This window comes from Phascolarctos cinereus, unplaced genomic scaffold (assembly GCF_003287225.1).
Source record: "Phascolarctos cinereus isolate Bilbo 61053 unplaced genomic scaffold, phaCin_HiC Scaffold_2;HRSCAF=192, whole genome shotgun sequence".
In the NCBI taxonomy this organism is placed as follows: Eukaryota; Metazoa; Chordata; class Mammalia; order Diprotodontia; family Phascolarctidae; genus Phascolarctos; species Phascolarctos cinereus.
Window position 1 is genome coordinate 366,466,417 of NW_027555625.1, and position 25,485 is coordinate 366,491,901.

Genomic DNA, 25,485 nt, shown 5'->3' on the forward strand with positions numbered 1-25,485 from the left:
CACCTCTTGTTTATTCTCCTTACAAATCTCTTCTCCAGAGTTTTCATTCATTTACAATATTATTTTAAAATTCTTGCTTTATTTCTTCTAGGAATTCTATTTAACTTTGTGGCCAAGATGTGCTCTTATTTGAAGCTTTGCTTGTAGATATTGTGGAGTTATTCTCTTTTTCTTCAAGGCTTCTTCTTGAACATCTATGAATCCATAATATTTCCTTATCATTGGTTTCTTTTTCTTTTTACTCATTTTTTCCAGCCTTACTTCCTGAATTGAGAATTTGTGTCAGGGTCAGAATCTATCCACTTCTAGAGGGAATAATGAGGCTTTGCTTGATCCAGTTCTGTATTATTTGGGGTTCTGCTACTGCTTTCTCCATGTATTTAGGTCTTTATTTTTCAAGGACTGCAAGTGTTGCTCTAGCCAGTAGACAAGCAAATTTTTAGCACCATAAGCAATCTTATTTGGGGCACAGTCTGATGTAAGCTCTGTATTAGCCTTAACTAACCTTTCTTTTTGATCAGCTAACATTCAATCAGTTACCAAATTTTGAAATTGTTTTCTTTAAAATAACTCTCACATATATCACCTTTTCTCCACTCACATAAGTACCACCCTAGGTGGCACTTATCACTAGACTATTTAAGTATTCTTCTAATTAGTCTCTCTATCTCAATTATCTCCCCATTCCAATATATTGTTCACACAGTCACCACAGCAACTTTTTTTTGGGGGGGGTATTAGGCTGGAACCTACTGTTGGCCAAAAATGAGAGCTACAGTGATTTGGGTTTAAGGCATAGTCCCTAAGAAAGAAATTGAGGCTAAAACCCCAAGATATCCTGTGAGGCTTCAGTGATGAAAACCCACATTCCCCCAGGCAGAGCACCCACAGACAAGGGCACTACACCCTACATGGACAGAGGGAAAGGAAGGAGAAGAGGTGAGAAGAGGAGAAGAGAGAAGAAAGGAGAGAAAAGTAGAAGAGAGAAGAGGAGAGGAGATGCAGTACTGGAAGTAGCTAGTCGAGTCCCCAGTGGGGCAGCTAGCCCCACTCACAGTCTGGAGGAGAAAGTGAGGCTGGTTACTGCCCAGCCCTCCCTCACTTAAATCCAATCCACTTGCAAGTCATGGCATCACCTTCCTGATGCTGTGGTCCTCTTTGAGAACAAAAGGCAAATAACAACCTGTGTGTAGGACAAGCTGCCCATCGGGGACCCTCAACTGGCAAGGCAGCTTCCCCTCTCTCCCCCTCCCCTTCCCATCCTTCTCCTTTCCCATTCTCTTTTCTTTTTCCCCTCCTCCTCTTCCTCCCCCTTCTTGGAGGTGCTCTGCTCAAAGGAATGCAAACTTTGATAGCTGAAACCTCACAAGACACCCCAGGATTCACGGGCTAGACTTTCCTGTTTCTCTTCTCTTTTTTTCCCCATAAAGTAACTTTCCTAAAGCACAGGACCATATCACATACACATACTCCCCTCCAACTCAATAAACTCTAATGGCTCCCTATTACCTCTAGGATCCAATATAAGCTCCTCTGTTTGGCCTTTAAAATTCTTCACAAGGGATCATACGACCAACAAGATGAAAGAATAGACATTTTTTTTTATGATCCGCATGACTTCTCAGACTTCTGCAAAATGGAAATGACATGCAGGACATAAAGCAATTTCAGTCATCCCCACTCTCTAGGACCACAAGAAACCAAAGAAAGTGAAAACTCAATAAACTAACAGCAAAGGTCAGGATTTCCTAACCCCTACCAAGTACCCAGTCATCAAACCCTCTTCCACTGCCCGCTGTGCTTATAGCAGCAGAACTCCATAAGCTGCCTGGATGCAAAGGCTTATAATAAAATTCTACTCCACACCTCAAAGTCCCTGTCTCCTCCCAGTGCTATGGAAATCCAAACTCCAAATGGAAGAAATTTGTTCAATAGTTGCATGGTAGTATTCTGTGCCACAATACAGCTCAGTAGGAGATCAGAGGAACAGAGGAGATGAGGCAGAATATATGTCTGGGCTTGTAATAAGGTTCAACTCTATACCCAGGCCCCAGTTCCTCCCAAAGCTCCTAGTGGAGATCCAAATTCCAAAGGGCAGAAATTTGCTCAAGCCGTGATAGGTCTGTGGCACCATTCTATGAAGCAGCAGAGTTTAGCCTGAGCAGAGGGAACAGGGCAGGACAAATGTCTGGGCTTGTAACAGAATTCAATTCTATACTCTGATCCCCCTCTTTTTTAGTACTGAGGGGATTCAGACTTAAAACAAACAGCAGAAATGTGCACAGGTTGCATTTGCAGCACAGCAGCTCTCTATAATAATGATCCAGAGAGCTGAGGAACAAAGGAGGGAGCCGAGGTAAGACCCATCTGTGTGGGGTTGTGTAGGATTCCACTAACCCTGAGGGAAGGAGCTAGCATCCAGCTGGGGTCAGATATGACTCTCTCACCTCCACCCCCATCCCAGCCCCAACTGCCACTGAAGTAACTTGGGGCAAAGACCTAGACTGGTGAACTGCAAATTATCCAGTGTGGGAAAAGGCTGAGATGCTTTGAGATCCAGTCCCTATGAAAACTGCCATCAGAAAAGAGGAAGTCAGAAAGTGAGACAGGGGAAAATTAGGGAGGAAAACTGCAATCATCAAAGATCTTAGAAGGAAGAAAACCCAAAGACTTTGAGCATTAGCAGATAAAACAACAGGGAAGACATTAACAGCAGAAAGAAAAATGGCTTCCAGATCTAGTAAAAGAATGCAGGTCTCTATAAATAAATACTGTAAAACAGGAAAATGATTCAACACCAGATGAGGCAGAGGGCCCTGTAGATTTTGAGGGGAGAATAGAACAATGCACAGTGTTCCTGAGTGGTTAAAAAAAAAATAAGAATTGTGAGTGCAGAATTTTTGGTCTGCACAGCAGAAATAATTGACAGAATAGAAAAACTTGAATCCATAGTAACAAATGTCTCCAAACGAACAAAGGAGAGGATAACTGATTGGGAATGCAAATATATGGAAGTGAAGGACAATCTGGAAGAAGAGAAGCAAAAGATATTGACAACAAAAGAAAGCATGCTCACCATACAAGCAAAACATAACAATCTCATAGACAGGATACAGAGAAAAATGTAAGAAGTATAGGCTTCCCAGAAGAACATGATGAGTCAAAAACCCTGAACATCACAATGCGAGAAATAATCCAAGAAAAGTGGCCAGAATTTCTGAACATAGAAAACAAAGTGTCCATAGATCACAACCAGGAAAAACCCCCAAGGCTGCAAATGTCATAACACATCGTCATTATATTTAACAATTCCATTGAGGAGCAGCAAATTCTGCAAGAGGCCAGGAGAAAGATTTTCAAATATAAATAAAATTCAAGTAACAGAAGACTATTCTGCACCCACCATAAAATGCAGTATGAAATGTTATAATGCAAAGGAGGTCAAGATGTAGCTGTAGGTGACTTACCCTGCAAATATGAGCATAGGGGCAGCTAAGTGGTGCAGTGGCTAGATCAGCCCTGGAATCAGGAGGACTTGAGTTCAAATCTGGCCTCAGACACATAACACTCAATAGCTCTGTGACTCTGGGCAAGTCACTTAACTCCAAATGCTTCACCCCAAAAAAAAAGTGAGTCCAGCCAGAAATGAAAAAGATGGATATTTAATAATAAAGACATTTGAAACATTCTTAGAAAGAAAACCAGACCTGAAGAAATCTCTTTTTACTTGCTCTTATTCACTTCTCAAACACCCCGAACTACAGAAGTACAAGAAGAGTAAACAAATACAGAAACCAAGGACAATAACAAGAGAAAGACCACTGAGAGACTTCTTTCTAAATGTACATGAGTAGACAAGAATGAATGCAGAAGTCAAACAGTTGTCAAACTGTTTGACATCAAACAAAGTGATGGTGAAGAAACAGACCTTAAATATCATGAACTCAACCCCACAACACCCTATCTACAGATGAATCAATGTTTTTTCTGGGACTAAATTACAAAATTTGAGGGCACTAAAAAGGAGACAGGGAGAAAGAACAGGAGGCAAAGGGAGGCACCGCAAAAGGATTAAAGAAAAAAGAAAACCTTGTTTCAGTGGTGAGAGTACCAATGATGAATGCTTTTACAGGTGAAGAGAGATATTCTATATAGAGAGATGAAGACCTTATAATGGATATGATCTGCATGAATTTAATGCTTAGAGAGACCACTCAGCCTGCCTCAGGAAAAGGGAATCAGATCTTACAAGTGACACCCTGAGATGGTGTCAATTGAGTGAGAGGGCATGAGCCCAGAAGAGAGATTTTGAGCCAAATTGGAGGAGAGGGGGAGTGGCCAAGGAAGGGAAAGAAAGGAGAGAACAAGCATTTATATAGCATCTACAATGTGCTAGCCATAGTGGCTAAGCATTAAAATACTACCTTATTTGATTCTTATAACAACTCTGCAAGCCAAGAGATAGAATGAGACTGAAAGTGAGGACAGGACTACTCCTAGGAGAAGAAGGCTCCCTGCCCTGAGGGAAAGAGCATTCTCCACTAAGGAACTGAGGCGGTTGCAAGGAAGAGTTCAGACAGAAACCAGATGAATCACTAGAGTAGTGGCTTCTGAAGGCATGGTCTAATGGAGTCAATGCTGAGAGGTTTTCTCACCCCAGCTGACTTTCATGAGCTCTTGCTAAGGATATACTTTTTCAGAATCAAGTAAATTAGAACTTCCAGACAGTATGTTTTTTGCCCTTTTTCTGGTGACTGAGATGGGGTGTTATTTATACCCTGCCCCCATAAAGACTACAGGAAATCTTTCTTGATCCCCCATTTTTAAAATTTTATATTTATTTTATTTTTAATTTATAAAATAAAATAAGCATTTCCATAACATAGTATAATTTTAAAAAGATGATTGCACATGAAATCGCAAATCTATTATGCACAACTTGCTATTCCTTTTAAATATATAATAAAGTTATCATGAGCATTTTTTGTTTCCTTTTTTCCCTCCCGCCACCTCGCCCTAGAAATGGCTACCATTAAACACAAACATGTATATATACATGTAAAATCATTCTATACATTTCTATTTATCAGTTCTTTCTCTGGATGCCAGTAGCATCTTCCTTCATATGTCCTCTGCAGTTCGTTTGGGTATTTATAATAGTTAAAATGACTTATTTATTCAAATTTGTTCTTAAAACAATATTGCTACTACTGTATATAACATTCTCTTGGTTCTGCTCATTTCACTCTATTTTTTCAGTTCAAGTCTACCCATGTTTTTCTAAGATCATCAAGTTCATCATTTCTTATAGCACAGTAGCATGCCCCATTTTTACTAGCATTCTCTTTGAAATAGTTCTTTAATGTACTTCATATTTACTTGCAAATATGTTGAATCACCCCTGCCCATCCTTAGGGTAGGAAGCAAGCTTCTTTAGGGCAAGCACATCTTCATTTTTGTCTTTGTCTCCCTGTCACCTAGCAGGGTTCCTTCTACCTAGTAAGGATTTAATAAATGTTTGTTGAATTGAATTGACAATTAGAGTTGGCAAGCCTTGTTTACATTTTCTTATTTACCAGTGGACTAGATGGTCTCTGAGGTCATTGATAGATCTGAGAGAGTATGATCCTAATCCCACATCTCCACTAGAAGACATGCGCTTAAAATGTCAGCTAAATGAAGCCCAACAACAGCCTAATCTCTTGCACTAGTTTGTATCACAAAGTTTAAAACTGTCATTATAATATACCTCTTAAGATTTAGAGAAACCATATTAAAGCTCCATAGGCAGGGGCAGGTAGAGGGATGAGAAGGAGCTAAGAAATCTAGGACCACGATATATACAAAATATCATGGGGTAGTAAGATAATCAGGAATGATTTTCTGAATTTAAAAATTAATAAAATAAGAACAATTAATAAGGGAATGAGTACTTTAAGCCTATATGCTGGCTTGCCTACAGGTTTTTTTTCTTTAAATATCTGGCAGGATGTTTTACAAACTAAATTCAGCAAGGCTACAGTTCTACCAGATGGTTTTGTTAATAATTCTGATCAGCTGAAATAGAGAAAAAAATGTAATTTCATTTATTTGCTTTTTGAAAACTGTCCATTTTAAGCTAGAACAATAATTGTCCCTTTTCAACCCTCTCCCTTCTATTGCCAACCAGGATTAAAAGAGAATGTCTGCATACCAATAAAGGCGGGAGGACTGGGAATGGAAGCCTGCAGAAAGGGGGGGAAAAAACTTTCCTATTTTGGTATACTTGGAATTCATGTCTAGAATGGTCTTTCGCCATGCTAAATTTGGTCAATCTTGTGTATAACTTCAACAGAAGAAAACATGAGTTTCTTCGGAGGACTCACTAAAGGCTGGCGCTGCTACTGCTGCAAACATGTAAGTGCTAACCACCATATATTGCCTTTTGTTTTAATAGCCTTTTAACCAACTTTGTTAATGGACTGAATGCAATTTAGATATGGAACTTGGCTAAAACGTAGCTTCAATTGGCTATTAAAATTTAAGAGCCAACTAAGATAGCTAATTACAAAAAAAAAAAGCTCCAGTGATAATGCTGAACAGAATTAGTAATAGCAAATGACAGTCTGTCTAGCCTTATTCCCATAGGGAAAGAAACTCTTAACTGAGAAGTCAACCAGACAATGTGCAGCAAACCTAATTGCATTACTGGTATTATGGCATCCAAATCTGGCAGCTCACTGGGACAAAACAGTGAGTAAAGTCTGTCAAACTTGTCAGTAAGCAACTGACCCTCTTTTACATACCAGTTTCTGGTACGTAATCTAGCAGATTCTGGGAAATTTTATTTTTATTCATAGTTTATGGGTAAGATATTCTTACTTGAGAAATATTCTAATAAAAAAACAGGGAGGGAAAAAAATAGACTCTCCAAAAAAGTATTATTTTAAAGAGGGAGAGGGATCTTTTATCTCCTAGAATTAGATTCTCTCTTTAGATATTTTGGATCTTAAAAAAGAAAAAAGAAAAAAAGATCAACATAAACATCTAACTGCTAAACAGTTGAGCTTGGGGAAAAAAAAATCTACTTCTTTGCTTCATTATAGATATCCTCATTATGCCATCAGTTGAAGTGCGGACTGGTTCTCCTGTGAAGATTTATCATGTATGGTGGCTACTTTGAATCGGGGGTAGTGGAGTCTTTAACATTCCCTAGTCAAGTGTCTCCCTGCTGTGCCTGTAAATGTCAGTCCAGTTTTTTCATGGCTGTGCGCACAGATTAGAAACAGCAGGAGAGCTTAGGAGTAGGACTACAATACCAGTAAGGACACTTGTCTTCGTAGTACTGCTCAAGTGATTCTTGGAATGCAGGACCCTGCTGTTTTCTAATATTTACACACAACTGGAGTCATCAAGAACAGCAAATGCCGTCTAAAGGCAGCTTGCTTCCTTTGTGTTGGAGACTCTACATTCAAATAGGGATATCAACAACAAAAAAACAACCTCCCAAAATGCTTCATATTTCCCCTCAATTTTGCTGATAAAAGACAAAACTACATAACTGCATTATCATGGCTGTTCACTTAGCTCTCCTCCCCCATCAACACCGCTTGAACACCAACTCCCCCCCTTCCCTTCTCAACATTTTCTTTGTGCATCATGCAGTTCATTGGGAACAGCGGGAGTTTTTCAATTCCTGACCTCAAACTATGTTTTTGCCAGCTGCAGTTTCAATGACCTCTACAAGAGTAGACAGGGCCTTAGAAACCATTTTGTTGTAATCTCAGGCACCTTTGCTTCCACAACAGTCTGCCTAGAATATCAAAGATTGATTTTGGAACGGTGACCTATGGAATTCAGCTTCTCCCTTAAGACCATGATGGAAAACTAAAAAAGTACAGTGGACTTTTCAAATGGTCATCCAGATCTTAAAAAAACTTCTTAAATAATTTAAAATATTCAAGATTTTAGGGTAAAATAAAGTTGAAATGCAATTCTTATTTTAAGCTTTAGTAGGAATGACTCAAATTCTGCTGGGGAGTTGTCCCTAGCAGAGTATAAACCCCTAAAGGGCAGAGACCATGGCGCGCATATACATATATATATATATATATATATGTATATATATATATGTATATATATATGTATATATATACATATACATATATATATATGTATATATATATGTATATATATATGTATATATATATGTATATATATATGTACACACACATATATATATGGTATGTATGTATATGTATATATACATGTGTATGTATATATATATATATATATGTATATATACACGTGTATGTATATATATATATATATATATTATATATATATATATATATATATATATATATAATATATATATATATTATATTAATATATATATATATATATATATATATATATGAAACCCTCTACATCATCTAGTAAGATGCTATTCATTACTCAATACTTACTCAAATTGAACTGACTCATGTATTTCCAAAATGTTCTATAACAAATGTTTACGGAAAAAAACAAAAAGAAACAAAGTCTAATCATCAAGTCCTAAAACATAAGCACCTAGAACAAAACACCTATAAAACTGGGGAGGAAGGGGGTTGAGAAAAACATTTGATAGCCAGAAATGTTGGAGAAGTAAATTATTAAAAAAACAAAACAAAACAAAATCTCTGAATTGGAAAGGATTTCAGAGGCCATGTAGTCCGACCCAGATTCTCCTTTACAGCATCTGCAGTAAGAGGCCATCTAGCCTTAACTTCAAGATTCCACTGAAGGGAAACACTCTACCTCCTAGAGCAGGCCCATTTTTCAATAACTATTACAAAGTTTTTGACTAACACCAAGCCTTAGCCTGCCTTCTTGCAATTCAAACCACTGTTCCTAGTTCTACTGTCCACGATCAGGAAGAGCAAATCGAAACCCTGCTGAAGATCTGCTGGAGACAATGGGATTTAACTGAATCTTCTCCCTTCCTCAACTCATTACTCATATGCCTTCTGCCATTACCTCATCCTTTACCCCTAGCATGAGGTGGCCCTTCTTGCTAAGGCAGACCTCTCTATGTGCATTCATGAACCCATTCCATTCTCACTTTCTCCAACAGATTGCCCTCTCTATCTTCACTTTCTCACATATCTTTAATGTTTTCCTGACTACTGTCTGTTTTTCTACTGCCTACAATCTTGCACGTTTCCTTATCCTCAAAAACCCCTCACTTCCTTGACTCTCTAAATTTGGGCTTATAACCTCATCATTCAACCAAAATTGCTCTCTCCAAAGTTACCAATGATCTCTCAAGTACATCGAATGACATTTTCTCAATCCTCTTCTTAATCTGTCTGCAGTCTTTTACATTGTTGCTCACTTCTTCATACTCTCTAGGTTTCTGTGACACAACTTTTTCCTGGTCCTCCTATTATCTGAATACTCTTCAGTCTCTTTTGTTGAGTCATATCCATTAACACCAGGGGTGTCCCAGAGTTCCGTCCTAGGCCCTTCTTCTCTTCTTCTTTACTAATCAGCTTCCACGGATTAAATTATCTTCTCTATGTGATTCTCAGATCTATTTATCCCTAAACTCTCCACTGAAGAATTGGAAAACTATTGCGCTATAAGAATAATGAGCCAACAGACTTCAGAAACGCCTGGAAAGACTTACGTGAACTGATGCCGAGTGAACTGAGCAGAACCAGAAAAACATTGTAACAGCCACAATGTGAGGACTAACTTTGATAGACTTATCTCTTCTTATCAAGACAACTCCAAAGGATTCATGATGGACAATGCTGTCCACGTCCAGAAAAAGAACTATGGAGTATGAATGCAGATCAAATCATATTTACTTTTTTTGTTTGTTTCTTCTTTCTCACGGTTTCTCCCAATGGTTCTATTTCTTCTTTACAACATGACTAATGTGAAAATAGGTTCAATATGAATGTGTATGTATTGTCATACATGCCATCTTGGGGTGAGGGGAGAGATGGGGAAAAAACTTGGAACTCAAAATCTTATGGAAGTGAATGCTGAAAACTTATACTAAATACTTTGTAAAAAATTCTAAAAAAGTAAACTCTCTGCTCACCTCCAGTCTTTCATCCCCAACTGCCTTTTGGACACCTTGAATTGGAGGTCCCAGACATCCCAAATTCAACATGTACCAAACTGGATTCATTATCTTGCTCCCCAAAACCATCCCATATTTGTAACTTTCCTACTACTGTTGAGAGGACCACCATCCCAGTCACATAACTTAGGTGTCATCCTAAACTAGTCACTTTCAATCTTCGTCCAATTTGTTAATTTTACCTTGGCCCCTTTCTCCTCTGACACTGCCACCACTCAGGTGTAGGCCCTCATCACTTCAAGCCTGGACTACTGCAACAGCCAACTGGTTGGTTTCCCTGCCACAGGTCTCTCCCCTCTCTAATCCATCTTTCACTTAGCTGTCAAAGTGATCTTCCTAAAGAGTAGGTCTGCACCCTGCTCAATAAACTCCAGTCTATTATGTACCACCTCCAGGATTAAATATAAAATCCTGTTTGGTATTCAAAGTCTTCATAACCTCCCCCAATCTTTCCAGTCTTCTTACACCTTACACTGTCGATCCCCTCCCCACACCCCATGCATCCTACCATTCAGTGACACTGACCTCTTAGCAGTTGATTGAACAAGACACTCCACCTCCTAACTCCAGGCATTTTCACTAGTTGACCCTTTGTCTGGAATGCTTTTTCTTCCTCATCTCTACCTCTTGACTTCCTACATGTCCCTTCTATAGGAAGCCTTTCCCAATTTCCCTTAATTTTAGTGCCTTCTCTCTTTTCATTATTTTCCATTTATCTTATACATGTCTTGTTCGTACGTAGTTCATATGCTGTCTCCATTAGCCTGTGAGGCCCTTGGGGGCAGGGATTATCTTTTGCCTATCTTTGTGTCCTCAGCTCTTAGCATAAATGGCTTATCTTCTCTTCTGATCATACATTGCATCAATATTCCTTACACATTTCTTGTGTGTCATTATTACCAACATATTGCAACCTACTTACATTCACCATGTCGCATTCCACTATCCTTTGGGTTACCCACAACTTTGGATCTTTTAAGATTGCTGTGAGAAGATTCATAACCATACAGTATCACTGGGAGAACATTCTGAGGTCAAATAGAACTGCTTCATGACAGTTCTTCATATACTAATGGTAATAACTATAGGGTGACCATTAAGTTTTCCCCAAAATTCCTGGAGAGTTTTGTTTTCATTTTTAACCTCTAGTATATATTGGGGGTAAAAGGTCTACATTGATGAATATTTTCTTCTAAGGCATTGTTTTCTGACATTTAGCACTGGGCTCACCCTCAAAGAGAAGGGGAATGAAAAGGATTCTGGAACCCCAAAGGCTCTGGAAGCCCAAAGTAGAGCCCCTTGTGTTCTTGATTATAATTACAGCTGGGTCTTCATTGCTTTTCGATGCTGACTTCTAACCTCATTCATCAAAGCTGCTGTTCCAACCATTTCATTTTTCCTCAAACTCCTAACCATACTCCCATGCCTACACATGAAGCAGATAACTTCACATCTGCTTATCTGAGAATAATGAATCCATCCAATGTCAATGTATCAGCACCATTCCTCAAAGATTCTCAGCAGCATCACCTATTCTCCTTTCCTTTCCGTCTCAAAGGAAATGGTAGTATCTCTACTTGCTGCTAAGGCTAATTTCCCCTATGTGCACCCTATTCCTTCCCTCCTTCAGCAGTTTGCTTTTACAATCATTTTTTTTTCATCTAGACCAAGCTTGATCAGCATTCAGTTATGTTTTTGTTGTTGTTCTTTCATTTACAAAGTTATTGCCATCGTACATGTTTTGCTTACTTCATTTTTGCATTAGTTCATACCTCCCCACGCTAAAAATTTTTCACGTTCATGCTTTCTTAAAGCACCATTACATATATGCACCATGCTTTGTTTAGCCATCCACCAAATGACAGACATCATTGTTTCTAGTTCTTTGCTATTGCAAAGAATGTTATTACAGATATTTTAGAATAGGTGGGGGACTTTTCTATCTTCGGCTTCCTTGGGGATAAAGGTTTAACAAGGAGATGTCTGGATCAAAAGGTATGGATATTTTAGTCTCTTTCTTAACATAGTTACAAATTGCTTTCCAGAATGCTTGCACCAGTTTACAGTTCCAAACAGTGCATTAGTATGCCTGCCTTTCCACAAGCCCTTTAACATTAATTATTCTCATATTTTGTTATTATTTCCAACTTGCTGGGTTGTGGAACTTGGATTATTTTTATTTGCATTTTTCCTTTCATTAACGATTTAGAACAATCTTTCATATGGTTGTGTACAATTCGTACTTTTTTTTTGAGGATTGTTTGTTCCTATCCTTTGACCACTTATTCATTAGTGAATGACTTATCTTAGTTCCCTGGAAAAATTAGCTATAATAATCTTATCATAGTTATTTATTATAAAGGCATTTTTTCCAATCAACAGCTTTCTTTCTTATCCTCATGCCATTGACTTTGATCATAAAAAGACTTTTAAGTTTCTTATAACTGAAATAATCTACTTTATCTTTTGTGATCACCTCTATCCCTTAAGGATTCTCTCCCTAACCATAGCCACAAAGAATACCTGATCTACTTACTTTCTAGTCTTTCTATAGCTTCATCTTTAATATTCAGGTTGTACATCCATTTTTAAATTTTTTTGTACTCTTTGGTATAATGTGTTGAGCTAATACCAAACTTCTGCTAAATGCCTTCCCACGTATTCTTGTCAAATAGGGAATTCTCCCCAAGTATTAAATTCTCAGGTTTAGGAAACATTAGGTTGTTCTCTCATATTTGTTTTTTTTTAATCTATCCCTCTCCGCTGGTTTCTTCATATCTGCTTATAAACACATTCACATCCCCTTAAAAAAGTACTAAAAAATAAAATTTTAAGAAGCCTTCTCTTTTGATCTCTTTATGCCAGCTAAGTACAGACTCATCTCTCTCCACTTATCTTCAGGCACAAGCTTCTAGAAAAAGTTGCCTATACCTACTATACTTTCTCATGACCCATTCTTCACTCTCTCACTCTCTTATGGCTTCTGTTCAGACTATTCTATTGAAACCACTCTCAATAATGTTACTAATTGGCACCTTTTGAAAATCTTATCTTTAAAAACAAACAAACTCTGAATCATCTGACAGAGATATCCACTCTTCTTTGTTGCCATTACTCCCTCCTCCCCTAACTTTAGATATACCACACTCTTTAGCTCTTCAACAATTCCACCTGTCTCTTTACCTCTTCCTAACCACTTATTGGGGACATTTTCCAAATTTGTTTTTGGTATACTTTTTTCTTCATTCCCTCTCCCTTAACAATCTGTTCATTTCCAGGATTGTACCATCAATCCTAACCTCTCGTCTGAGTTCCAGATCTGAGTTTAGGTTGCTTACAAGCCATCTCCACCAAATCATCACACAGTCACACAAAACACAACATGACCAAAACAGATCTAGACTGACCCATCCTTGAAACTTCACTATACTAACTCATTATACCTAGTTTCAAACCCTTTGTGCTACCTTTGGCTTTTCCCAGTCTCTCACCCTTCATATCAATGAGTTACCAAGATTTCATCACTGCAAAATTTTTCCTCTGTTTGTGTTACAAGGCAGCCAAGTGATACAATAGACAGAGTACCAGGCCTGGAACAAGGAAGAGCCGAGTTCATATCTGACCTCTGACACTTACTAGCTGTGTGACCCTGGGCAAGTTACCTAACCCTATTTGTCTCAGTTTCCTCATCTGTAAAATGACCTGTAGTGGCAAACCACTTCAGTACCTCTGCCAAGGAAACCCCAAATAGAGTTATGAAAAGTCAGACATGACTGAAAAGTGATAGAAAAATAACTGGATTAACTTAGTCTCTTAAAAGGTGCCCTGTGGGCAGCTACGTGGTGCAGTGGATAGAGCACCGGCCCTAGAGTCAGGAGGACCTGAGTTCAAACCTAACCTCAGACACTTGACACTTACTAGCTGTGTGACCCAGGGCAAGTCACTTAACCCCACTGCCTAGCAAAAAAAAAAAAGTACCCCTAAAATTCCATATCATCCTTCATCTCATTGGCATACTGATCTTCTTTAAGACTAGATCTGATCAAATCACTCCTCTGCTCAAAAATCTTCTGTGGTTCATTTCTGCCTAAGTAATATTCAAACAACTCTGGCATTTAAAGCCCTTCCCAACATGACCCACCTTTCCAACCTTATCTAATACCACCCTTGCTAGCTACTACACACTCCAAACTTTTCTCTTTCCTTATAATCAAGGAAAATCAACACTAAATGTCAAGGTTACAGATTTAGACCTGAAAGGAATCTCAGAAGCCACCTAGTCCAAATACCTCTTAAGGCAACCAAGTTCCAGAGAGTCTGAGTCTTGCCCAAAGTCACAGAGAGAGTAACAAATAAACATCTTGATTTATAGCCCAACCCTAAAATTCTTCAGACTCCAAATGTGACAGAACACTCAGCTGCTCAACTAGATTTTGTTATCAACAACCACATTAAGGGGAAAGGATAACACATTATTATGTACTGAGCCCTCATGATTAAAGCTTGATGGGCAAAATTTGGTGGTAAAAACATCTAAGGTTACTATCATAAGGGAGGAATCTCTGTGTTGCTGTCAGAAAAGACTCAATATGGCGATTCTTATGTTCTTAAAAAACACTGACTCAATTATTATCTCATACTATTCTTCTGGAGAAGACAGAAGGATGTAGGATGTAGACTAAATGATAATAAATGCGATTAGGTGGGGAAAAGTTTATTCAGAGAACTGCCTTGAGAAATTATTACAGGTCACTAGGAAGGAGGTGGAAGGAAACCATAGATGTGTTCAGTAAGGGAAATGATTAAGCCAGCACTCAAATGTTAAAAACATCAGAAAGTACTAATGGATTCAGAACAGTTTGGATGTCCCAGTTTGAAGAATGGTTATTAATAATGCAATATCAATGTGGCAGGAGGTCTCCAATGGAGTAACCCAAGGATCTGTACTTGCCCTTGGGCTATTTAACAGATTTCATCAATGACTTGGTTTTCCCCTCTGTGGAAGTCTTTAAACAGGGGCTGGACAACCACTTGTTTAATATATTTTTTGTGGAATGGGTTGATTTAAATGGTGACTAAGGACCACTCCAACTGTGAAATTCTGTGATTTCTGAATTCTAATAAGTGTCCTCCAAAACTATGTCCTGAGACTCCTCGCTCTATAGACTCTTCCACCGTGTGACTTCTTAGCTCCCATGTGTTCAATTATCATCTCTACATGACTTCTAAGTCATGAACTAATCTTTCTTCAGAACTCGTCCCACATCTCCAACTGACTGCTGCACATCTTCAACTTTTTGACCTTTTAATAATTCAAATGTAACTTATCTAAAAGAGAACCAATCAATTCTCTACCAAAGTCTTTTTCCTTTTCCAAACTCCCCTAAAACAGTATAAACTACATTCCTAGGCACTTATGTGAGCAACCTTTGGGTCATTCTTGACTCCTCTTTCTTTTGCCCTCCCTCTACTCAGTCAGTTGCCAGTCTTATTGATTCAATCTCTAAATTATCTTTTCAATCTCACTCTCTTCATTCACATGTCCATTATCCTAGTTCAGATCCTCATTACCCTTTTTTTATGTCTATATAGCCTATATCAGAATTTAAAATTTTTTTTTTATGTTTAATGGGAAACCAGCCTCTCTCTCTCTTTCCAGTTGTTAATACTCCTCCCTCCTCAAACGACCTTGTATTTCCTGATTTGTGAAGAGTATGTTCCAGTAAAATGTAATCTTCAAGGGAGAGAACTTTTTTGGTATCCAGTGCTTTGCATATCATAGGCAATTAATAAATGTTCACTGGTCTGCAATAAGAAAATTCTGTTAGTTGTTCATTAATTCCTACAGTCTTGTCAATATACCAACACTAGAGAAAGTGCCAGCACTTGTTAAAAACAATATGCAAAGTTGTTTTCTATTTTAACCAACAGGTTTTACTATGTTGATGTAATCTGAAAAATAGAAAGGGTAAGGCACATAGACAAAATACATACTGCACACTTTTTTTTCCCTATTTTAAGCCTCAATGTGTTTGAAACAGAATTTGAGAGTTGATTTAGGTGTTACAAATAAACTTGGGACAACACTTCCAATAACTAAAATCTGGCATTCTACAAAAATCAGTGATATTCTCCCCACAAATCATAATTCTCTATTTTGTAAATGCGGGTAGCTAGGTGGTGCAGTAGATAGAATGCCGGGTCTAAAGTCAGGAAGACCTTTTAAAACTAGACTGAGACACGTACTAGTTGTATGTCCCTGGGTATGTAATTTAGGCTTGTTTGTCTCAGTTTCTTCACCTGTAAAATGAGCTGGAAAAGGAAATAGCAAAACACTCTAGTATCTTTGCCAAAAAAAATCTCAAATGGGAAACACAACTGAAAAACAGCTAAACAACAACAAAAATTTTGTAAATGAGTGTAACATTAGATCTTTGGGAGGATTTTAAAATAAGAAAACACCAAAGACTCATTTCCTATAGTAGTGTGATGTAAAAGCAAAACACTATTGATAGAACTAAAATTACAATAAATACGAAAATCAGGGAATCATAATTTATATCCCAATTCTAAATTCTGTAACATTTAGGATGGATTTGTGGACTGTATGTTGTAATTATTTTAATATATTAAAAAACTGCAGCAAATTTTTTAAAATCTCATTAAACATACACAAACACATTCAATGTATATATATTCAATACTGTTTAATTCTGAATCATTAAAAATAAAGCTGTGTAGTTGTATATAATATGAGCACTAAAATAAGAAAGGCAAATAATCTCATACAGATGGCTTAGAAGGGTATATCTATTTACAAACTATCTCATCAAAGGAGAAATACATTTTAATAAAGCTTCAGATCACCCTACCCTCACAATGAGTTCGCTCCACTGAACTATTTCCATAGCATTTATGTCCTATACTACTCATTTAATAATTAATCATAAGTCTTTTATAACTTTTCTTATACTGTTATTTAACTTCCATTATGTATATTAGTAATAACAGCTAGTATTTAGACAGCATTTTACAAACATCTTTTTTGATCCCTCACAACTACTCTGGGAAGTAGGTGATGATATCACCTACTAAAAAGACACTAATAAAAGGCTAAGGCTCGATTTGAACTTAGGTCTTCCTGATTTCAGGTCCAGTTCTCTATCTACGGCACCACCTCGTTGCCTGCCTTATCTCCCTAAGTACACTATATGCTTCTCAAAGACAAGAACTCTTGCCATCAGAGCTTTCTTCTATCTTCCATAGTGCCATCACCTAGCATAGTGTTGTATGCATATTGAGTGCTTAACAAATGGCTTAACTGAACTGAATTGTATCAATGAACTGAAATGTATCAATGCTTACTGAATATTTACTGATATAACAATAAATTGATATATGAATCAAATAATGTTTAGAGTCACCTGTTTTTCCTCAAATGCAAGAAACCTTTTTTTATATTTATTTGTATCTTCTATTTTCTTGGTTGACTGACAGGCTGATATCTGAGGCAAGGTGGTATTGCTTGGAAGAAAAGAAATGCACTTTTAATTGTGAACTAAACTAGAATGGTAGGATTAAGGAGACAGGTTTCCTTTTGCCATTGGCCATAGACAACTCATTTAACACTGCAGTGTATCAGTTTCTCTTTTATGAAATCTGGAAGAGTAGCTGCCTCTACCTCCTTTCAACCAGGATATACTGTGATGATAAATGAACTAAATTGGGTACACTGTCTAATTCCTAGAGGCCTATGTATCATCATATAAGATAATATTAAAGGTAAAAACTATTAAAACAACAATCATAAGCTCTCAAAAAAATACCTATCCACTAATTACTAAATTTCAAAAGTACAAATTTACAATAAACTTCAAGGTTAAAAAAAAAATACATGTTTCAAAAGCCCAAGAATTCTTTACTTGGGAGAAAAACTCTTTTTTAAAATTCCACAGATAACTAATTCTAGCATGGGGTGGGGGTGGGGGTGGAGGAACCTATACTGGATCAAAATAAAGTTAAGTGCATATGAAATACATTACTTTCTCTCCAATATATCTAAGTATATTGAGAATTTTTCCTTGTATAACCTCCAAAGCATCAATTGCTTAGAAAGCTTTTTTTAAAGTAACACCTGCTAACATTTACTTCAGAAATTTAAACATTTTCAGGATGTCACAAAATGCATTAAATGATGAAAATATGATTTGAACATTTCATAAATTGGACTTTAAAGCATAACAAATATATGAAGTATTTATTTTAATAAAAATCTTTAAACACTCTTCAAAGACACAAGGATTTAAAAATATTTCCACCACCTTTCCTCACAAGATTCACATGAAAATTAAACACAACACAGGAAGGGAGAAAAGAATCATTACTGAAAAAAAGGAGAAATGAAGCAAATTCCACATATAGGCTTATTGTATTCATTTTACTTCAAGACTCTCCTTCTGGTTCTTGAACCTTTAAAATAAGACAAAAATACAAATTAGGAACCAAAATATAACCTACAATAATGTCTGAGAAAATTACATTCTTATACAAAATTCTTATACCTTTAATGCAAACTATATGGAAGAGTAGGAAGTATTTTTAAAGCTAACACTGCTGAAGCACTTTAAAGTTTTACAAAATTCTAAGAATATTATTATCTCATTTGATCCTCACAACAACCTTATGAGTCAAGTGTAACAGATATCACTACCTTTATTTTATAGATAAGGAGAGGCAGAGAAGTGGGGAAAAGAAAGATGGAAAGGGAAAGAGACAGAAAGCCAATTTTTTATTCATAGTTTCACTAGGAATTTGAACTACATAGAATATACCTGGCTTATACAGGTATTAAAAAATGGAATAATTATTTCAAATTAGAATTTATGACAAAATTTTAAAATTAATGCTACAAAATATAAACAGCAGCTCAGAATCAGGAAAGGGCTACTATTACTATTTTAGAAAGAGCTTGGGATTTTAATCTAAATATATTGTCTCAAACCCTGGCAGGATTTGGGGCGGTCCTGAGATGATGAAATCTCATTTAGAACAAAAAGCGACATTTGATACCAAGAGTATTTTTCAGGCAAGAAATCTCAAATGATAGTTCCTACTCAACTACCCTTACAATACGTTGGACAGTTCATCTGAGAAGACTGCTATATAAGACTTAGATGGCCAAATTTGTAAATAACTGCCTACCATTATGATCAACTATGTTAGCTAATAAAACAAATTTTTACCTCATTTTGCTAATATAACTATCAGAGTGAAAACAATTATGTAGTCCATAATCAAAAATTGTATCAAAGAGATTAGTCTTCTTTCTTGAAAGGTATAAGCTATTATTTATGTCGCAGGCAAAAATAATGTATTTTCTATAACATACATATCTAATAAGAATCAGCTATTAAGTGTTTCCAACATGACAGACTTAACTTGACCACTGAAAATATATTTTTATTTTAAAATTTATTGATATGCTTGGGTTTTACACTACTCATATTTCCCAACATACTCTTCTCTCTTTTACCCTGTGGAGAGCCATCCTTTATAACAAATTTTTAAAAAAGAAGAAAAAGTTTGGCAAAACTAACCAATAATCAGTCAAGGTATTATACAAACTATTCCAAATCTGTAGTCACTCTCACCTCTACAAAGAAGGAAGGTACATTCTCATATCTATAAATTGGGACCAATCTAGTTCATTATGATTTCACAACATTCTATTTATACTGTGTTGTTGTTCTCTTCATTTACATTGTTGTCACTATGTGAATATTTATTTCTGGTTCTGCTAAGTTTACTTTGTAACAGTTTAGATAAGTCTTTCAAAGCTTATTTGTATATTCATCATATCCAGTGTTTCTGCCATGGTAGTAACATATTATTACATATATTAATGTACTATTATTACATATATACCATAAGTTTGTCTTTCCACAAGCACACAAACACTATTTCATCCTTTGTCATTCTGCCAATTTGCTGAGTGTGAGGTGAAAACTCAGTTGTTTTTATTTGTATTTCTCATATTAATAGTATTTGGAACACTCTTTCATATGATTGTTAATAGCTTACAATTCTCTTTTTGATAACTGATTGTCCATATCCCTTGGCCTTCTATTCACAGGGGAATGGCTTTTGGTCTTATATATTTGTGTCAGTTCCCTATATATCTTAGATATAACAAGAGTGTTTTTGATGTAATGACCTTTCCCCAACTGGCTACTTCTTTTTTATCCTAGATATATGCATTTTATTCATGCAAACTTCAGAGCATCATATAATTGAAATTATCTATTTTATCTTTTATGATTGATTGCCTCTAACCCTCGTTTGATTAAAGATCTTTCCTTCTGTACTGAGGATATATATCTATTTTGATCTTTCTGTGTCATATGGTATAAGATGCGGACCTAAACCTGAAGTTCTTAACTTGGAATCTGTGAAACTTGTTTTAAAATTTTTTGATGCCACTGCAATCCTCAGTATTTTATGCATTTAAAGACATTATTAAGAGAACAAGTTCATAGGCTTCACCAGACTGCCAAAGGGGCCCATTAAAAAAAAAAAGCTTAAAAGTCCTGGATAAACCTAAGTTCCGCCAAACCATTTTCCAAATTTCCTAGCAAGTCTCTCCAAATAAGGTGTTCTGCACTTAAGTAATTTACATTCTTGGGTTGACTGAACTATGTAATTGAGTTCAACTGATTCTTCCTTAACTAGTATATTCATTGGATCTACTTTTTTTTTTTAACAAGTATCAAATAGTTTTAATGCCCTTTGACTCAGCAATAGTACTTCTAGGGCTGTATCCCAAAGAGATCACACAAATGGGGAAAGGACCCACATGTACAAAAATATTTATAGCAACTCTTTTTGTGGTGGCAAAGAATTTGAAATTGAAAGGATGCCCATCAATTGGCAAATGACTGAACAAGTTGTAATAGTAACGGAATACTATTGTGCTATAAGAAATGATGAGCAGGCAGATTTCAGAAAAACCTGGAAAGACTGAACATGAACTGATGCTGAGTGAAGTGAGCAGAACCAGGACAACATTGTACACAGTAACAGCCATGTTGTGGATGACTAACTTTGATAGACTTAGCCCTTCTCAGCAATGCAAGGATCTAAGACATCTCCAAAGGTCTCACGATGGAAAATGCTATCCTCATCCAAAGAAAGAATTAGGGAGTTTGAACATAGATTGAAAAACACTATTTGCTACTTTTTTCTTCTGTTGTGTTTTGTTTTCCCTTTCTGGTGGTTCCTCCTGTTGGTTCTAATTCTTCCTTACATCACTAATGTGAAAATATGTCTAACAGGAATGTATATGTATAGCCTATGTCAGACTGTGCGCCATCTTAGGGAGGGAGGGAGGCAGGGAAGAAGGGGGAGAAAAATTTTAAACTCAACAGCTTATAGAAGTGATTGTTGATAAATCAAAATAAATTAATAAAAAATTTTAATAGTTTTAATGATTATTGATTTATAGCATATTTTGAAATCTGGAAGTGCTATTTCTTTCATTCCTTCCCCTTATCTCCACATTATTTCCCTTTATATTCAAGATGCTTTTTCTTTCTCTCTATAAATTTTGTTATTTATTTTGTCAAGCTCTGTTAATTAACCATTTGGTAGTTTGGTATAGCACTATGAATTCATTCAGGCTGTACTGACATTTATATTATGTTAGCATGACCCAGCCAGAAGCACTGAATAATCCTAGTTAACTTAAGTCAGACGTTATTTCTTTAAGGAGCACTTTGTATTTACATCTTTATAAGTACTGAATAGTAGTGCCTTGGTAGACTGAATTAGACTTTTTGCCTATTTTGTGGTCATTTTGAATGGGACTTCCATTTCTATTATTTTCTCCTAGATTTATACAACAAGAATATTGCTGTATCAGAAATAATTTCCCTGGGTTTGTTTTGTATTCTACTTTACTTAAAGTATTGTCTCAATTAGTTTCTTTGCTAATTTTTGAGGACTTGCTATGTAATATCATGCTACTAGTAAATAAGAATAGTTTTGTCTCTTCCTTGACTATATTTTTTTCTTATTATTGTTAATATTTCAAAATTTCTGTCAAATAAGAGTGGGGAAAAGAGTGAGAAAAAGGGGGAAAAAAAGGCTTGCTTTATTCCTGTATTTATAGGAATGCTTCCAAAGCTTCCCCACCGTACATAGTGCTTGTTTTTGGTCATTGTTGTTGTTCATCCATTATGACATCACAAGCATGGTGTCTTGACTTAAATGTAAATTGGATTTGAGTGAGGCAGAGATGTACAAAATCGTCAGGTTTGCGTCCTCCTCCAGAGGCATTGGAGCCCAGTGGCAAGACAAAGGTCAAAACAACAGGCGGTCACCCAGGATGCAGTGGGTGATCTTGGCCTTTCTTGGGAAGAATATTAGGCATGGCTGCAAATGTAGGGTGATGCAAAGTTGTAGAGGGCCTTGATTAAACAGGAGAAAGAGAAGTGTGAACTTATTTAAATGGCATTAGGGAATCACAAAAATTGTTTGATCAGTAGAGTTACATGACCAAATTTATGGGAAGGAAGATTATTCTGGCAAAAAATAATAAGGATTGAATCATTCACTGATAAATTTCTAATGCATCATAAGCTTCTTAAGAGCAGTCCTATCACCTAGCAGAGTGCATGGTGCATGGTAGATGCTTAATAAAAATGTTTTAGTACTAAGTTATTCATTCATTCATTCAACAAATGTTGAGTGTCTATTCAATGAAAGGAACTTTTTCATATGAGTCCCAGTCTGGGAAATGCTCAGTCTCTAGAGCTTGGAATGTTCTCTAACATGAAGGCATTTGGAAGAATGTCCATTATTCACCTCACCAGATTGCTGGTGTAGAGTGGCAGACAGAAGACCAATCTTGGATGGGGCTCTGGGCAAATCACTTATCCTATGAGCGCCCAAGGCAACTCTCTAAGAATACTAAGATATCAAAGAGTGGCTATTTTTTATCAGTAGGGGTAATTTCTACCCAGAGAATTTCCCACATAGATGAAACATTGTCTGAATCAAATCAAAACAGAACATATGATACAAATTCCTACACTAAGGGCTGAAAGTAACCTGGTACTTATCATTTCACACTCTCAAAAACTGCTGATTTGTCTTTATTATCTCTACTTTTAATAATACAAAAAGAATGACATTTCAATACAGGGTCAAAGATTTAGAGCTAGAAAGAAATTTACAGGTCAGCTAGTTCAATTTTACTTTATTTAAAAAGGTTCTTCTATGGATGCTTATAGCTTTGCTTTTTCTTTTTGGCAAAAATGAATGTTGTACTTTGTCAAAGTTTTTTTTTTCCCTTTTCCTACAACTGTTAATATAATCAAGACTTGTTTTGAATGATTATGTTGTTTTCCTAATACTTAATCATCTTTGCTTGCCTGCTATCAATGTAACTTGATCATAATGAATACACACCTACTTTATATTTCCCTGGTTTCAGTATTAGGACTATATTTTTTGTTTCCTTCTTTATTTTTAAAAATAATTGGTGTCATATAGGAATTAACTGTTCTTTAAAAGTCTGACAGGATCCTCTTATATATTTAAGAGATTAGGGAGACCAGGATCTCCTCCCTATTTTGGTCATTCATTTACAACTACTTCAACTTCCTTTTCTAAAACTTGATTAAAATCTCCATTTGGTGTTAATTGTATATTTTGTATTTTTGTAGATAATCTTCTATTTCTTTTAAATATTTAGTGTTGCTGAGATACAACTATTGTAGGTTCTGATTACTTTTATGTTTTCTGTTATAATTTTTACATTCTTTTCAATTTTGTTTAATTTTTGATCCCTTTTTTAAAAATTGATCCCTCTTTCTAAGCAGATTAGATATGAGTATATATATTTTGTTAGTGTTTTCAAAGAACTAGCTTTTAAGTTTTCTCAAGTCTATTATATTTTTGTTTCCACTTAACCTCCCCTCTAATTTTCAAAGTATCCCCTTTTCTGTTTTCAGTTTATTTTCTAGTTTTTAAAAATTGAACATACAGTTCATTTTGTTGTTGTTGTTGTTAATTTATGTTCTCAGATATTTTTCCTGAGGATTGCTTTAGCTTTATTGTACAAATATTGTATGTTTTCATTGGGGTTTTTTTTTGTTGTTCTCTGACTCACTCATTATGCATTATTAAGGCTGCATTTAAATCTGGTATTTTGCTAGTGCTTCCTCTATTAAGTACTGTTTTGATTACACTACCATACGTAAAGGATACGCTCAGTATTTCTACTTTCTAACATTTATTTATTATTTCTCTGTGTCCCACATGTTCTATTTTTGTAAAGGTATTATGTGGTCCTGAGAAATATGTTTATTCTTCAATGTTCCTACTCAGATACCATAACTTTTTTAGTTCTAAATTCTCCCAACTATTTGTTCAATTCTATATTTTCTCTTTGCTTATCTTTCTTAGACATATCTAGATCTGGGAGAAGTACTTTAATGTTTCCTATTATTGTGGTTCCATCCATATCTTTTTGAAATTAGGTTAACGTTTAATTTATAAATTTAAAAAGTCATTTGGTAGATGTTTAGTATTAATATTGGTTCATTATCTATATCACCTAGAAGCATCATATAAGTTTCTTGTTTATAGCTATTAATGTTAGCAGGTTTTCTTGTTTCTTTTCATTTTTTTGCTTTCCCTCTGTGATTAGTTTTAGTAAAATAATAGCTAGCATTTATATAGCACCTACTCTGTGCCATATACTGTGCTAAGCACTTTGCAATTATCTCATTTGATCTTCACAAAAATCCTAATTTGATGCTAATCTGTGCCCACAGCTACTCTCCCAGTAACCTGCACATGTTCAACTAACTTTTCCCTAGTCATGGATTTCCTTTCATTTATGTATGTTTTCATCCTCTCTTGTCCCACATCTTTTCCCATTCAATTAAGTTGTGAGTTCAAAATCTTCCTGCCATTTATTTTCATTAATTTGATTTTACTTTCACCAATTTTATTTTCCTGAGATTTTCTTTGCTTTGTTTCCTTCATTATTTCTTTTCTTTTCCAATGTACTCTGAATTTTGTGATGTGTTATACCTTCATGGTTTCCTTCTTTATTCTGTCCCCCATGTGTTTAAAGCTCCTAGAGTGCCAGGTTTAAGGTCTCTCTTCCAACAAATGTGTATGTTATTGTGTTTATAGATCTTTCCTTATTCTCCTTATTTTACCCCTTGTTCTTCTCCTCACTCTTAGAAATATCAATTTGTTGATCCAACCATTTTGGAGAGCAATTTGGAATTATGCTCAAAGGTCTACAAAAATGTGCATACCCTTTGACCCAGCAATAGCACTTCTAGGGCTGTATC

General features: G+C 36.0%; 1 protein-coding gene across 4 annotated transcripts in view; it reads right to left on the reverse strand.

The window, feature by feature from the left end:
• VRK1 (VRK serine/threonine kinase 1) overlaps positions 1-25,485 on the reverse strand; it is a 173,710-nt gene that overhangs the window by 27,992 nt on the left and 120,233 nt on the right. The window contains exon 13 of one of the 4 annotated variants that reach the window (XM_021007346.2): positions 18,356-18,586. The exons of the other annotated variants lie outside the window; for them this stretch is intronic. Within the exon in view, the coding sequence (XP_020863005.1) occupies positions 18,555-18,586 (32 nt within the window). The 3' untranslated portion in view covers positions 18,356-18,554. Of the gene's footprint in view, positions 1-18,355; positions 18,587-25,485 lie in introns of those variants that run through there. 4 annotated transcript variants of the gene reach the window in all.